Below are 17,498 nucleotides of genomic sequence, written 5' to 3'. Positions count from 1 at the left end.
GTAGCATTACTATCATATTGCCTAGCTACAGAAGTGTTAGTGCCCTGTACTTCTAATCCCTGATAATGAAATTTTTCAGAAGACAATAAATCCGAACTCAGAGTCATGAAAGCAATGAGTGTTACTAAACTGAAAAACCACCCCCTGGGAGAATGCAAAGAACACAACTGTCTCATGACATGTACATTTCTATAAAAACTTGGTGCGATAATATTGACGTATAGGCACTAAAATAACCCCTCTACATAATCTCTCCATATGATTTTTTAGACTGTATGTAAGGGATATTGGTATTTCAAGAAGTTCATTTGCCATATATTACATTATATACATTGTTCATTTTAGCCACCTCATAATATCCTATTTAATAAAGGCTGGACCATGAATCAAATTGATTTTACTACCTTCCTAATCTTGTAAAATATAATCAAATAAGCTGCTTTTCCAGAATGGCCCCAGAAAAGAAAGAAAACAATTAAAAATGCATTCATTTCCCTTATGTGTTAACTGAAAATTTATGCAGACCTTGGCCTAATTTCATACAAGATTGGTTTCATCTTTCTTACAACTTTTGAATGTTAATCTCTAATGTTTACTAGCTTTAATATTAATGTAAATAAGTTCCTCAGAAATACAACTGAAAGCAAATAGGTAGTCACAGGCAGATAAAAATGCAAGCTGACTTCTGAAGAGCTGAAATTTAAATTAATCTTCTTCCAATCAACATTAATAAAGTATTTTGGGTCTATCACAGGACAGTGAAAGAAAAAATTTTAGAGGTTTTGGGGAGGGGAAGAAAAAGGGGGAAGCAACCAATCATATACTAAGGCATATTCAGCCCAGAACAGGAGAAGCTGAATGATTAACTTTTGGTGACAGCCTGTACTTCAACCACCGTTTCCAAAATATTTATTTATCCCACCTATAATGAGAAGTAAACTGTAATTTAAGGAAATGCAGTCACTTGCCCATTGTCTTCTGGTCTAAAATTATAGCACAAATAGAGGATTATAGTATATTTAATATAAAAATAAATAAATCAATGCAAATAGGAACAAGTTAATTATATACAGAAATTTCATGTCATCTACTTTTACCACAGAGATAAAAAGAACAGCAGTAAACAAATAAAGAACTTTCACCAACTCAAGTTAGGGCTACAGATAAGCATTTAACAAGGCAATACCTTGTAAAATCCAAGTAATGTGTCACATGCCATTGTGTGGGAATCAGTCTTAGATTGTGGTTATCAGGGATTTCATTTGCAAACTCGTTGTGGTTTATTTGTTTTTTGGATTTTTTTCCGTAAGCTCTGGCATCAAACCATCAAGCTGGCTAATCAAATTAGAGCCTGATGAGTTTAAGGTAATTACAAGTCTGCCTATCAAGCCAAGGTACTGCTGCAGACTGTCTCTTGGGGGACAGCTTGTTTCCTGAGCTAATTCTGCAGCTCACCAGAAGCATAAATTGGAAAACCTCCATGGAGTAATGGACATGGACAAGATGACTGGCTGTTCAGATTTATGCCCCTTCTGTGGCAGAGGAGCACAAGTGGAGATGAGGCTCTCCAGAATCTTCCCTGCTGCTTTACTCACAGTCCTTCAAGCTTATTACTCACAGCTCCAGCAGTTGCCCCCCTGAGGTGGGATTCCAGTGCTGGTGGGAGCTGCAACAATCCCACTGCCCTGCTGTTTCTGGGCTCTCTGAATGAGTTCCTACAAGTTCTTGGATGCCTCCAGGGATGAATGAACAGCAGCTGCTGTCCCACTTCAATACTCTCTTCTACATTTTTGCTTTGGACCCCATCCTCCTTTTATTTCACTTGCTGTCTTGGGGTAACTATCCAATATCTGCTTACTTTTATCCCCTTTGGTATCTTATGCCTTTCCCTCCTACTTAAGAAACACTACTAAGTTTTATCAGAGGATGGCTGATGTTCTTTTCCAAGAGGGACAACCAACAGGAGCAGTGGCCACAAGGCAACACCTTCAGCAGAGTGAAAACAAAAAAAGGGCAAACATGAAATGCTTTTCCCAAGATCTGCCTAGGACTGAGCACAGCCTGATGAAGCAGCTGGAAAGGAAGACAGGGTGCAAATGAAAAAAGGGAATTGAAAAAAATATAATTTCATTTGGAATATCTTTCTAAAAATCTGGGTTATCCCTCTCAACACAAACTAAATATTTTCAACGTTGCCTTATTTCACAGCAGATCAACATTGACAACACACCTTGGTTTGCAACCAAAGATGTAAAATAAATATGCAAGTGGAAACACCAAAAGTATGGCTTATTCTTTCAAAGAAAACAAATTTGAGTTCAACATCAAATGGTTATATAATTTCAATGTTATGTATCAAAACATTAATCTCAAAGAATGTTGTAAATCTGAAATTTTGTACTTTAGTTCAAATGTTAATTATTTTAGATTAATTGGAAGCTTAGTGACAGAATAATAAAAAATATTTCAGCTCTAAATGGGGAAACAGCAGAGGAGTTTAACTTTACCAACTGACAATGGTCTTCACAATATTAAATTTTATTCTAATCTGAGACAATCAGACCATTTCCCACATATTAAATTTTACTTATTCCTAATTTTTATCTTTTCATTAAAACACACACACAAAAAGTCCACGAAAAACTGCCAGAATAAAAATGGTAAAACATCAGAATATTTGAAATGTGAATAATTGCATACTTTCAAAGCCTAAGTCTTCATCTAAGTATTTTAATTTCTTCTCCTCATGAATTCTAAAATTACTCGCATTGCTTGCTTCTGTTCCATCTAAACCTGATGTCTTGCATGATTTTCCCTCACAAGTAGCCTAAATACCACACTAGTGTGTTGATTCTATCCCTACCCCAATCAGATTTCTTTGGTGCAAGACCTTACATATGCTCATCTTGGCAGTATACATCTCCTTGACCATTTCCCTTGCTCCAATCTTCCACTGCTATTTCTCACTTTAGCTTTAGATAGTTATTTTTCAGTGTGCACGCAGTTGTGTGAATACACTATGGGAAGAATTAGAGCTCTGCAGAAGGAAAGGAATACCAATTCTTATGATAACAAGTATTAAGGGAGGAAGGATTTTTATAAAGTATGTCACCTGATGTAAAATCACATTCTCTCTCCCCACTCCCTTTAATTCTTACAAATATCCAGAAAGTAGATTCAATTAAAGCAGTATCAATTAAAATAATGGTTGTGGAGTTACAGATCAATCTTTTAACTCAGGAACAATGCTCAAAATGAAGAAGTTGAAACTAATTAGGTAGAGAGTAAGTAAGAAAGATCAAATATTGGGGAATAGTTTTGCAGAAGTAAAAAATTTTATTGCAAATGAATGAACTTGATTAGCTATATTACTAGTGAGGCATCACTATTAACAAAAGTAAGGAAAGCCACTGGAATGACTTGTACATATTATATTTCGAGTGACTGATGCCTGATTTCAAATATCACTTCTCTCAAACTCTTTCCCTGTTTACCTCAAATGACCAAAGAGAAAATAATGCAGTTATTACACAGCTGTTTGAGAACACAGATGAGGACATGCATCACTCCAACAAGTCATTTTTCAAAAAGAATATGAAGAATTTTCTTAGTGGTAAGTGGAGAGCAAAGAAATCCCAAATTCCAATATTTTAACAGCAGTGAAAATATGTCAGTTTTTTCCCTGCAATACTGAAGTATCCCTTTTTCTTGGTATCTGCCCTCACCAAACTCGGATAGGACAGCACTTATAAGTGGACCTTATACTGAGGAATCTGAGAGTGGATTAAAATCTAGCTAACTTGATATGCATAACAGGATAAGCTGCAATGAATATGAGCAGAAGTATGTTGTGGGATATCTGTGAAGACTGTCAACAATGTTATTTTTGTATGCCCCACCTGGGAGGGTCATTTGGATAGACAAATCACTTCATAAAATGGGTTTCAAATACAGGATAACTGATAGTGTCAGGTTTAAAAAGTAAAAATCAGAATTGCTTGCATAGAGAAAAATGAAGTCCTCTGAATTAAGGAAGCTTTCTGTATGAATTTCTTAGCTTACTAAATGTAAAACATGCAGCAGGTTCTGCTTTACCATTCCATTTCTGAAAAAATGCAAATGTTAGGAAGAGACAGTGACTGACTACACTGCAGTCAGCCCAGAGCATAACTGGACTGAAAGCAGGTTTGATGTCATCCAAGTGAGGAAATAATACAGAAATAACTGAAGTCATAACAACTATTAAATGCAAACTTCAGTCCAGACTTACTGATAAATCATAACTGACACTTCCATAGCATTTGTAAGATGATTACATAAAACAGCAATTCTTACAGCCATTGATCAGAAAGTTTTATCTACCCAAAATCACCATCCCTAGAGCATGTACAAAAGAATGATTTAAAAGGGAAGAGGGAAAACTTAATTTATATGCATCATTTCTTCATGAAAAACAATCAGTGTATGAGAGTTTCATATAACTCCAGTTTAGGAAGCCATTTAGTTAATTAACTGAGCCATTTGCATTAACAAACTCAATATTGACTTTAAAACAAAATCTATGTAATTCCTTTAAACCATGAATATTTATGAGCCATAGTGTCTCTGACAAAGTTGGAGTAAAAACTGTATTATTAGAGGAACATTAAAGCAGGCTACTGAAAATACATATAGAAGATTTTTAGTTGCTAAATATAGAAGATTTTTAGTTGCTTTGTGTCTAGTGTTTCATGTTTCCTTGCAAGGCTCCCAAGACCTGACCTTGGCATGTATTTATCTGGCCTTTTTTTAAAAAAACTTCTCAATGGAATATTTATAATATTTTCAACTTTTTTTTTTATTAAAAGATCTTTTCTTTCCACCCTCAATGCAGAAAACTAAAGCAGTCCAAAAAAACAATGCACCAAACAATTTTCTGCTTCATCTGGCTGTCTAGCTTTTTAAAAAGCAAACAAACATATTCCCCCACCCCAAAGACTTGATTTGTTTTTCTTCCATGGTAATATAATCATTTATATCACAGTCTTCTGAATATCTGTATGCTTTTTTTTGGTAATACTTGTAACTAATTGTCATTCATTCTGCTTTCCACTATTGCAGCTATTCTCCTTCGTCAAGGACATTTTTGAGCACAAAACCCTCCACATTAAATCTCTGCTAAATAATCTAGTCCAGGAATTTATTTTCTTTATCTTTTTTTCTTACTCAGTTCCTGAAATCCACAAGCAGCCACAAAGGCTTTAGGGTAGAGTTCTTTCAGTAATTCTTAATGAAGGATATTCCGACAGGAAAATTATTTTAAAATAAACGCATAATGCCCTACATGTCCTCTCACTGGTTTACAGCAGAAAGTACTATATGTATCCCTTAGGCTACATGCTGTTCTGTGAGGGACTGAAACGGTTAATGGCTTAGACGTTGTTAAAAAAGGACTTTGCCCATTATGGCAGAATTGTATAAATAAACTGCGACCACCAAAGCCACTCTCCACATGAATGTGCTTCCGGATGGGAACTGGGCTGTGAGCTAAACCACCCAATGGCAACTTGAGGTAAGATTAAGGTGATACTATTGTCCAGTAATCTCAGGTCTAGGGAGAAGCAAACAAGGCTGAGGGAAGAATGGATGCACAAAGGAAGCCAAACTCAGCAGCTGTTCTGAAAATCACCTCTGGTTGGGTTCAGCAGGGGAGGAGGAGAGTTTTTGGGGCTGTGACAGGAGTGAACACCCATCTTCCCTTACACAAACTTGCTCAGTTTTAAAACCTCTCACCCTAAGAAGCCACATACACAGGACATCCACATGAGAGGAAGCTCAGGAGGTGACATAAACTATCAAAGACCCCTAAAATGTCCCCCAGACTCACTCCTGAGGCCTTGCACCAGATAACTGCACATGATGCAAAGTGATGGAACAGATCCAGAGACTTTTGCAAGAGACAGTGTCACACTCCTCCCCCAAGGAGCTACCTGAGAATTCCCACCTGACATGAACATGTATTAATCCATCAAACTCTATGTTTTGTGGGACTCTCACCACTGGGAAGACCAGAAAAGGATCAACAGGACACCATCGGGATTCATGAGGAAGTTGTAACTGCAGTGATGTCTCCCCTCAGTCTCCTCCAGGCTGAACAGACCAAGTGCCCTCAGCTGCTCCTCACACAGCTTCCCCTCAAGGCCTTCACCATCCTCATGGCCTCCTTTGGATGTTCTCTAACAGCTTCATGTCTTTCTTACATTGTGGCACCCAAAACTTCCCCAGCACTCGAGGTGAGGCTGCCCCAGCTCAGAGCAGAGCAGGACAATCCCCTCCCTTGCCCAGCTGGCCATGCTGTGCCTGATGTCCCCAGGACAGGGATGTCCCTCCTGGCTGCCAGGGCACTGCTGGCTCATGTTCAACTCATCATCAGCCAGGACCCCCAGGTCCCTTTCTGTGGCTCTGCTCTCCAGCCTCTCATTCCCAGTCTGTCTGTACATCCAGGGCTGAGGAAAAGTTTAACTTTATTTCAGACCATTCAGTTTGTGGGAATTTTAATTACATAGGCATGCTGCTATGCAGACAAGTCTATATAATTAAAGTATAATCTTTATCTTGCAAACAGCAAAGAGTAAAACATTGATTTTTAGGCCCCTATGGTCTTCCTTAATAGAGATGGATGAAACACCTGACAGACAAAGGCAGTGTCTGTCTTGGAACTGAAGTCTTTAAAAGCCCAAACCATTGTCATTGATTGGTGTGCAGTAGTATCTGAACATTGTTCATTATAAGTGAAATCTCTCTCAGATGCATGGAACGTTGTAAAAAATGTGTAAAGATTTGCCTGAAGTGACTTATTTGATATCTAGTAATTTAGCTACATCAGCGGTACATCAATGTAGCTGTTAGCACATGTGTATTGACAATTAGTGCTTAGATTCAAAGTACTTGGCATTATTTCTTAAATATAAGATTGTTATATTCTGGATTTGTAGGGCAAAAAAGAATAAACAGGAATTTTAAGATGGTTGGTAAGATAGTATGATATATATTCTATATATACACACAGACATGTATTTAATGATACTTTCATGGCCTCATTGGCTAGTACAGACTTTTTACCCCTGCATGATTTGACTGTATTTCATAAATATTTTTCTTTTCTTAGCTTTTAAAATTTTATTTAATACTAGCTGCTAGCAATATGCAAATAAAAAAACTAATAATTAAGCCTCTATATACTTGTTTCTTAGAGCTTATGACATGCTCATGTTTGTCCAATGAACATTTACATCAAACTTCATTTTGCTATGTGTGAGGCCATTTGTGAGTATGGCTGATGATAACGTGAATGTGGACTACACCTAATTAGCCATCTATGAAAAACTGTCACAGGTAATTTAGCATAACAAAAGACTTTATTATATTTAATGGAATCTGGTCATTAATTAAACTAATATAAATTCAGGAAAACATCAACCTTCTGGTCCCCAAAATGCCAGTTATACTATTCTTATTTTTGATTGAAAGAAGTCCAACTGTAGTATTCATTTTCCAACATATTTTGCCCTCCATACCACAAGTAACAATGGTAGCAATTGCAATAGCTCCGACTGTGAGTCCAAATTAAGTTTCACTGACATGCTGGAAATTTTATGTCATTGCAGGTAATCTATGAATAATTTCTACTCCAGGCAAGTTACAAGATATGAACTATAACCTTGTTATGACTTTGTGTTTCTGCACTTTTGGGCCCATCTGTTTTTCTCCACACTTGATCAACCAAGCTAAGAAAACCTATGCCTGTTCTGGTGGTACAGAAAATGTTCACAAATTATAGCCATGTCACTCCACTCTAATTTTTATCTTGTCCACATAGCACAACAAATTGATTTGCTGTGGCAATAAACAGTGAAATAGTCTCTTCAATGTCTAGTAATTAGAACTAATACTAGTAGACAAATTAAAAGGCAGCAAAACAAAATGTCTCCATCAGGCACTTATAATAACCTTCATAATACATACAGTAGATGTTGTGAAGACTAAGGTGGATAAATGAGGAGAATGCTGATTTTGGCATCCAGCTTACTTTCAGATAATTTAGCTCATCGCTCTTGGCTGACACCAGACCAAGAATAATATTAAAGAGTAATAAACTCCTTCCAGCAAACCTCTGATTCCATGGTTCACTGGTCTCAGACCTAATCTATCAATCCATTTACTGCACAGTAAAAGGTAAGAAACCCATTACAGATCAGTTACATGCCGTGGCAGGTGGTATATGACAAGAACTGAATTCATCAGAAACTCCAGTGCCTAGTACCCTTTTGTATGCTTTGAAGCACTAGGTGGTTCCCTTACTTGGCTATCACAGCAGAAGATACTCTAAGCTGTGAAAATAAATGAAAAAGTCTTGATGTGAAAGCATAAAAATGGTCATAAAACACTTCATTTTTCATAATATTAAGACTTCACAAAGATAGTGTTGTTTTCATCTTTACAAGAAATACTGGTTTTGGAGAGAGTACAATAAGTAAAACCAGGATAGAATTTAAAAGTCACGCCTTTCAAATGTGGGCTTTAATTTTCATTCTCTGCTTAAAGTATACTGTCTAAGGTAACAGCCTATTAGAATCACTGTTTAATAAAGTTGTCTAAAGAAATGTCATATTAAAATTGTTACTATCCAAAGGAAGAAAAACTACTCATATATCAACTCTCAAGGTCATCAGCACGTGATATAAACACCCCAAAGCAAAGACAATTCTGAAGCAAAAGCTAAAAAGATACTTTTATGTGACTACAGTTCCTTTCATACTAAATTTCTTTTCTAGGTTATTTCCATTGCTGTAGGGCAACAGTTTCTGTGACTGTAAAGAAGGCTTGAACATGACTTATTTCAAATATATCACCTTGAAGGTTAAGACTCACAGGTGTTATCCCCTATTCCCCTGCTAGGCAGATCAAGGCAAAACAAAAACTCGTGATAACTTTAGGAGATATTTGGCTACATTCTCAGCTGGTGTAAATTGTCACAGCTTCTCTGAAACAAACAGAATTACTCTAGTGTACACCAGATAATGACCAACCTAACATTATTTATGAAACCGTCATGTATGTTTCATATCTTGAAAATAGTATCATCCTGCAAAATAAGATAATCGGAAATGCTAGATTGTTACATGTTCATTTCTAGCAGAGATGCTAGAAAACAAAACAAACAGAAACTAAGGATTAAAGTATAAGATACACTCTTAAGAGGGGGTGGAGAGACAGAAAAGCCTCAGAGAAATCTCTGTGTGATGCTGTTTGTCTACTGTGCTTTGAGGAACACAAAGTATATATCTCCATCAAAACAGACTACAGAATCCTCCTCAGGTGAACTAAGAAGTTTGCCTGATATAAAAGCGCCTATCATGAGAGCTTTGGCTCACAGTAAATATCTGTGGAGTTTTTTAAGTGCTTACATATCTATAGCTGAAGGAAGATAATATTTAGTTCCTCTGTCAGGCTTGCAGAATTTCTTTCCATGATTTCTAGTTTTGTTACAGATCCTAGATTTTCAGGGCAAAAAGTGAAACAAATAATTGAGGCTTCCTACACAAATCATGTGTAACAGCAAAATATTTGTGAATGAAAATATAATTATTTTTCCCTTCAGTATCATTTGGAAAATCTTACAGAATCCCAAAATGAATTTCTAACTTCTTGTTTTGTTTTGTTTTCTACATCTGTCAAGATCAGAGGGAAAACAGAAAACCTGAGAAAGAGAGAGCCTTCAGAGAAGATGTATGGCTTTGAGTCTTGTAATTTTCAAACTCAATTTCTGTTCATTAAAAAAAAAGCAAAGAACCCCACCAAAACCCCAAATAATTGCATTTTTCAGATTCTTTGTATTCAGAGACCAAGGGACAGTGAGAACTCAGTTTTATACATCTCCATGGGTAGATAACTGAAATAAAAATGATGTGGTTAAGTAATGATCTCAAATGGAAGATTAATTTTCTTGGTTTAGTCTGTTTTAGTAGTAAATAAAAGTTTTCAACTAGTAAATTCCAAGAATAATTTTCTTGACAGACACATTAGACCTAGGAGACATAAAATTATAAAAATTCAGTAAATTGTAATAATTTACTAAACAGTAGTTTTGTCTCCTATATTTCACCCAAACCTAAATACTTTCAACACCATTCATGGTTGCTCTACGACAAAGTGACATGAAACATTTTGCATCAGCCAACAGAAAATGAAAATACAAAGTTTTAGGTATATGAGTAATCAGTAAAAGGCTACATTCAGTGACAAATTGCAGATTTTCTTGAAATATATTTATGTAATCTGACTAAAAATAATTTTTTCCTGTCTTTGAAAAATCACAGCTTAGGTATTAACGTGGTCTCTGAATTCAGCTATGTACATTCTTCCTCCAGCAGGTAAATAACACTGCTTTGATCTTGAAGTGTTCTGAATTCTTCTATATACATTGATTTCAGAGGCCCAATTGTAGAGAAAGAGATATGTCTGCCCAACCACTGAAATAATGATTTATGTGTCCAACCTGGAGTTTGTGAATGTGATCAATATTTATTATCCACTTTTGCTTGAGTCATTAGCTAATATTCTGAACTTTGCCAGACTGCTCCTGTTAGGAAGAAACTAGTAAGAGTACTACATGAAGTAAGTTCCTTTTTATTTCTCAAGTCTCTGCTTGAAATTGAACTGTGTTTACAGAAATGGTAATAAAAACACCCAGGATGTAGTTTTCTTGATGAGATGCTCTACCTTGTCTTTTCAGGAAGGTACTCAGAAGATAATTTTCTCACTTTTTTATCCCCCCAAAGCTAAACACAATGAATTATTCTTCATTTTTTCCCCAGCATCCTTGTAACTTTATTAAACAGATACTACAGGTTAATGTCCCTGACCCTGACTTTGCAATCAGTCTCAACTGAAATCCTTCAGCTGATTCTACCTTGATCATTTCCAACCAAGCTAATGCATACCTTGGGTGGTAGTCCTCTGGATAATGCTTTCTATCATTTCTACCACAAAAAACTCTCAAGTTATCTACCTCTCTTTACCACATTTACACTCATTTTCATCAGTTTTCAACACAAAAAATATGCTGCTTCAGCAATAAAACAGAACAAAATTCTTCCTTACTTCTTACCAGTATGGACATCCCAAAAAACAAAATATTCTAAAAAACCCCCAGAGGTTTGGAATGCTGGAAAAAGAGTGGTGGAAGGTGGAACAGGGGTTGCAGTGTCCACCTTGGGGTTGGGAACAGGAGAGAATCAAGAAGTGTTTCCATAAAAAAACAAATCAAATATTTGCCTCTCACACACCTCACAAAGCCTGGAATATTTGCTGTACCAGCAAAAGCACCAGGCTACAAAAGTGATGCTCTGCATTCCACCCTTAGTTAGAAGAACTGTAATTTAGGGAGTATATTTGAATGTAACATCATCACTTCAGGCACTAATGGTCTTGGTTTGCTATCACTGTTTCTCACAGCAGTGTATTGTCCTCATTTTTCTCCCTCAGGTTCATTATGCACACAAATGTCTCTTCATACAGAGAAAAATTACACATACCAGAAAATATATAATGCAAATATTCACTGCAGATTAAAATTTTATACCACAGTTATATCAGGAATATGTCTAACCTTTAACAAACGATGGTTAGCCTCCTTCAGTGTACTCTCAAGCTTATGTTTTTTGTCTGGGTTCAGTGATGCACTTCCAAGTGCTATTCCTCCAGTTTCATTTAATCGTTTCAGAATTCCCTTGTGGGGCGGCAGCTCTCCAACTCTTAACTGGAACAGACAAATACAGCAGTTAAGATGAACTGTGGTAGAATTTTCAGCTCTCTTATCTTGACCCTTATTGATTTGTGTATCAGCCAAAGGAATAAACTCAATTCAAGACAAAATAAGTGTTGCTTTCTGAACATAGAGTGCTAAAGAAAGGAAACTCTATTGGTGAATCAAGCCTAAAGAGAGTTCTAAGTGCCAAAATACAGGGTTTCTCAGGATATTAATCACTATTACATTATACATTCCAGCCCTGGAGCCTCAATACTTCATGTATATCAATTTTAATAATCTTGTAATATGGTCTGAAGCAAGCATTTTGGAGAAGAGCTTTCATATGTTCCATGCTGTGAGCAGTCACCCAGATGGTATGTGGTGAAAAGCCCTTCACTCCAGTCTAGTCTCTTAATTAAGAATGTTCATGTATGTTCATTAAAAAAAAAAAACAACAAATAAACCAAAACCAAAAGGAAATGCAAGGCAGCATCAAAATGTACTTCTCCACTATGTATGCTGTTATGGAAAACTTACATTGCCAAAGTAACTTAATATTTCAAGTAAGGTTAATATCACTAAAAGACAAAATTCTTCAAAGGTTTTATTGTGGTGTTTTTGCTTTGTTTGTTTGTTCTTTTTTATTAACAGAAGCAGGTAAGTATGAAATCAGCCATGCTGCAAGGCAATGCATTATTATTTGCTCCATTAGGATGTATTCCCTTTTGTGCAGCTCCAAAAGTAAAGGTAGACTGTAAAAACAAGATACAAATAAAAGATGCTAACACCTTTAATTTTGGATTTCTATATCCCTTGGAATAATATGTAGCAAATCTTTGTGTATATGTGGAGAGGAGCCTTCATGGTTCTGAGCAGCCTATTTAGTCTTTAAACCCTTATTCATTTCTGCAAATTGTAAGATGGCATCTAAATCCCTTATAAATATTTCTTTGCCTTGGATCTGATATCCTCAACAACAAAGCCTCACAAATTCCCTGACCAACTCAATGACATCTTATGCTGAACAGAGGGACAAACTCACCACAAGGTTGAGTCTCCATTTCCTCAAATGACGTTTATCCTATTTTTATTTTAAAAGAAACTTGAAGATACATTTTTACTAAATAATCCTTTAGGGATTGTTTGTTTGTTTGTTTCATATTTTGTTGTGAGGATAGAACAAACTGACAAGTTTTCTTCAGATTCTTCAATGCTCTATTCGTCACTTGTTGAATCTGTTCAACTTGGATTTACAAAAAGGATAACTAGGTCCTTATTCTCATGGAAGAAAAGGAAAACCTTTAGGCTTATATTCTATAAGTAATATGTGTTTTCAAATTATGATTTAATTTATTATTGTAAAAGTCATTAGAAAAGTCATTCTAGTGAACACATTTCAAAAAACTAAACAGAGAAACTTCTGTTGAATCTATTTATTAGCAATATCAAACTCTAACATCTTCATGAAAATATTCTAGCCTTTAAAAACAAATATTTAATATTCTAATAGGGTTTTTTTAAGTATTCTTAAAAATAAGTCACCTATATGTTCAGTCTAGAAAATGTTTTGGTGATATTTTAATGAGTTGACATTTATAATTATCCATGCAGTTCTGGATACTCTTGTGAAATCCTGAATGTTATTTAATAAGTGAGAAGTTAAAAAATGTTAACAAGACACCTATAGAGGAATGTTATACATATAAAGCAGTCATGTTTTGAAATAAAAATGAGGAAGAAGATAACGATTAATTTCCTAGTTTCAGGATACAGGTTATTTTTCATTCAGTACATTTTTCATTTCTTTTCTGATTTAAGATCAGTATATATTTGTACCTGAGTTTTGAAATTCCCTGCTTTGATTTATTTAAAAAAGTTATATGAATGTTGTGTTTGATGTCAGAAAGCTTTTTGGAAAATAGCTTTTAATTTTCTTCAATGTAGAACTGATAAAGTAGGAAAACATTAAAAATAGAGCTTACAATACCTTTACTTTGCTAAGGCAGTCTCTCAACTGGTCTTCATTCTCTTTTTCAAGGGGAATACGAGTAACACTTTCTGCTTCCTCTAACCATAAAATCAACTTGTTCAAATCCTCTTGAAATTCTGATAAAATATACTTTTCTTCCTCTATCCTGTAATAAAAATATGAAATTAATGTTTCTATTTTTTTATGTTGAAGTGCTCATCCATACTGAAAGATGAAGATAACTAATTATTATAATTTATACTAATTTTTCTAAGTTGGCCACAAATTTCTTCACATCAAAATTATCAGACCAACACCCTTTTAACATGTTATTAAATGTATTTTAAAAGAAAAGCTCAATGTGTGATTTATGACACCACTAAATTCAGCTTCCAAATTACATAGGGTAGGTAGCAAACAAGCACACCAGAAATAAAGCAGTTAATTATTCAGACTAGAATTCTCTTTCAACTAACAGCAGGGAAGCCCAGGCTTGACAACCAAGAATTCTAGCATCAAGTGTTACCAAACTGAACCTGTAAAAAGGTGACACAGACCCATTTGGACATCTCAAGCAAAAAGATATTTCAGTCATGCAGAAAAAAGAACAAACTTTACAGCATCACATTTATTACACTGTTCTTCACTGAAAAGTTCATGTTCATGACTTGAGAGGTCATACACTCTTCTCAAGCCAAAATAGGTAATCTAAAACCATCTAATCAAAACGTTTATTTCTGTGAAAATGAGGCAGATGTTAATCTATGCTGAGATCCACAGCACTGCAACTATAAAAATGAAGAAAAACTAACTTCCTGTAATCCTGCAAGCAGAAGCTCAACTTCAAATCTTTCTGAAGCAGCATCCCTCCCTGCTCCAGTTATGGAAATCTGGGAATCAGTCATTCAGTGTTACACCATAAACCACATGATAAAACCTCTGTCCCTCAACCTGACCAGGTGCCCCAGAACCAAAGCTCCCAGCAACAGCTTCAGTTTTTTGGTTTCCTCTCACTTCTACTCATTTGTGAAGTGCATAGCTCAGTAGAGGCATTATGTGATGGTACCCTGAGGATAAACCTGAGAAGGATCCAAGTTTAAATACGTTAATTCTGGCACAGAAAAGGCATAGCATTCAACTGAATACACCCGAGAGCAAAATTATTGAGCTGCATAGTATTTTGAATGAGAAATCAAAAAGATTTCTTGTCTCCTAGAAGAGATAGCAATTGGCAAGATTCCTTTTTCATCTTAAGTACACTGTCAGTTTTATCACCCTTATGAATTGAGCTGCAACTCTTAAAACATTAAAAGTTTTCCTAGTCGTGAAGGAAAGACTTTTTTACTTTGATGACTAATTTAAATGTTGATCAGTAGGATAGGGACGTTTTTAACCTAAGACTTTCCAGGAATTCTTTCAGAGACAGTTTATACATATACAGACATATCTATATATCTATATATCTATAAATCATCTATATATCTATATTTCTATATATCTATGTGTATATATATACACACACACACACACATACACATATTATATATATGTGTGTCTGTGTGTGTGTGCACAGAAGGGTTTCAGAGAAAAAACCAGTTTTACACAGACCTACTTCTTCATTCTAATCAGGAACAACATGTAGTAAAGCAATGAAAAGGTTCATTGCAATTAACAGGACATGCAGGAGCACTTTATAATTTACTTTACCATCTCTTCTTGACCTGCTAGAATGTTACTTCTATTATAAATAACATCCTGCAAGACAAGTGTCATATTACGCAAGACACTAAAACAAAGTATTCTGTGTTAGCTGAACCAGTTAATAGAATTAAAAGTTTTAACTCAATGACTGATTACCCCCTTGGAACAAACTGATTTCTATCACCATAATTACCTTTGGAACAACAGACACATGCAATTGCTAGATGTTTAAATTCATGGTGGCAATGAAAAATTAACAGTTAGTTTTTATTTAGGGAGTAGGTGCTTTCAAATCCAAGCCTAAACAAGCTGGAGTAAGGAACATGAACCATCAGTTGACTCAGATGAGGACAGAGCAAGAGAAATCAGCTGGCCCTATGGAGCCAAGCAGACCAATTCCTGCACAGGTATTCATGCTTTATACAGTACTGCTTTATCCTTATAAACCAACCTAAATTCCCAAAAAGCTTTTAAGCTCCTTCTCTGTTGGCAAAAGGTTTATTTCATTAACCCTGAAATAGAATCCATCTTGATTGATGAAAAATTCTCAAACTAGAGCAGAGAAGCACAGACTTTCATATGTAACTTTTTCTCTTCTACACAACTGCTATTCTTAGGCACATTACTTTGTATTTTCCATAGTAAAACATGGCAGATTTCTGTTTGTATTTCTAAATTCATAGGACTCCTTGGTCAACTATTCCAAATGCATAACTTTTCATATGAATCTTATATACATTATAGTTTTGAAAGCAAATATATAAATATTTCGTTTTTAATACTAAGTAGTAAATTAATTATTTTTCCCAATTGCATTTTGTATATCTGATAATTGATAGATCAGGAATTCATTTTCCTACCATTATTAAACTGAATCAATAAAAAATTCTTATGGTAGTTCACAAAAACCCTGGAAAGATTTTTTTTTTCCAAGCTATCATTAATCCTTAGTTATATCTCTTAACTATTCCATAAGCATTCATGGCCTATATCAGGTAAGCTTGTATTTTCATGTGCAGTGTCTAGAAAACGTGTGAAATGCACTTTACAGCTCAAGTATTTTCTCCATAGTCAACAATGTGATAGCAATACCATAGCAACCTGTAAATAGTTAGTGAACACAGCAGATGTTTAGAGGTTGTAACTGCACACAAGTGATGTTGGATTTATTTGCGAGGTGTCAGCTATAGAAATAAAATACACAATCATAGGAGTAGAACAGATTCTGATTCACATTCCCCTCTGTAAGTCCAATAGTATGTTTATTATTCTTTTCACTTTTTAACATTCAGCTGTAGATTCTGTTTTTATTGTATTTCTAAGATTAGGAATTAATGTGTTTAGTAGTTGTTACTGAGAATATTAAGAGGCCACCAAAATGTTAACAAAAATTTAGAGAAAATATTTTTTAAAAAAATTAATTTTCATCCTTTCTCTAAAGAATGGGCAAATATGTTTCATTAGGGTTAGGAATTTCAAATAAGTGAAACTAAATTAACACATAAGCTTTAGAAAATGCAATTAGATGTAAATACTAAACAGTAAGAAGTTGAGCTAAACCACTTGTAACACAATACAAATTTATGCCAGTAGTTCTTTTCTACTCATTCATTATAAGAAATCTGAACAGTCAAAAACAGAAAACTCAGAAAAATTCAATATGTAGCTAATTATGTGCTAGAAAGAAAAAATGTATTTATTGACATAACTGTCACAAAATCTCTTCATCCTAAACCAGTTTTTAAATTGCAACTGGAAGCTAATCACAGCCTTCAATATACTGAGTGGTCAAGGAAAGGAAACCAATCACTTGCAGCTGCTGTGTTATCAAAAAAAGAATACCTTAGTAAAGATATGGTGTAAAAAATATTTGAAATTGTATTTACTTTACAAAAATTAATTTTTATTTAGAACAGAAAGCTTGTATTTTTGTATTAAAAAAGTACTTGCATGTATTCTGGTAAACAGCCTTTTTTCTGTCATTCTTTCCATAATTACTTCAAACCCGCTTGGGTAGAGATCTGAACAGGCAGTCTG

The 17,498-nt window shown here is 35.0% G+C and overlaps 1 protein-coding gene across 9 annotated transcripts in view; it reads right to left on the bottom strand.

Annotated features, from left to right (window-relative positions):
* Window positions 1-17,498, bottom strand: part of DMD (dystrophin) — a 1,152,080-nt gene that overhangs the window by 366,201 nt on the left and 768,381 nt on the right. For all 9 annotated transcript variants that reach the window (XM_085049820.1, XM_085049818.1, XM_085049835.1 and 6 more), the window contains 2 exons: window positions 13,779-13,926; window positions 11,651-11,800 (listed from right to left, as the gene is read on the bottom strand). In XM_085049820.1, coding sequence (XP_084905946.1) covers window positions 11,651-11,800; window positions 13,779-13,926 — 298 coding nt within the window. The remainder of the gene's footprint in view (window positions 1-11,650; window positions 11,801-13,778; window positions 13,927-17,498) is intronic.

The sequence above is a fragment of the Lichenostomus cassidix genome, chromosome 1 (genome assembly GCF_008360975.1).
Source record: "Lichenostomus cassidix isolate B80296 chromosome 1, HeHo_3.0, whole genome shotgun sequence".
In the NCBI taxonomy this organism is placed as follows: Eukaryota; Metazoa; Chordata; class Aves; order Passeriformes; family Meliphagidae; genus Lichenostomus; species Lichenostomus cassidix.
Note: the sequence above shows the minus strand (reverse complement) of the source record. Positions and strands in the feature narration are given on the sequence as shown.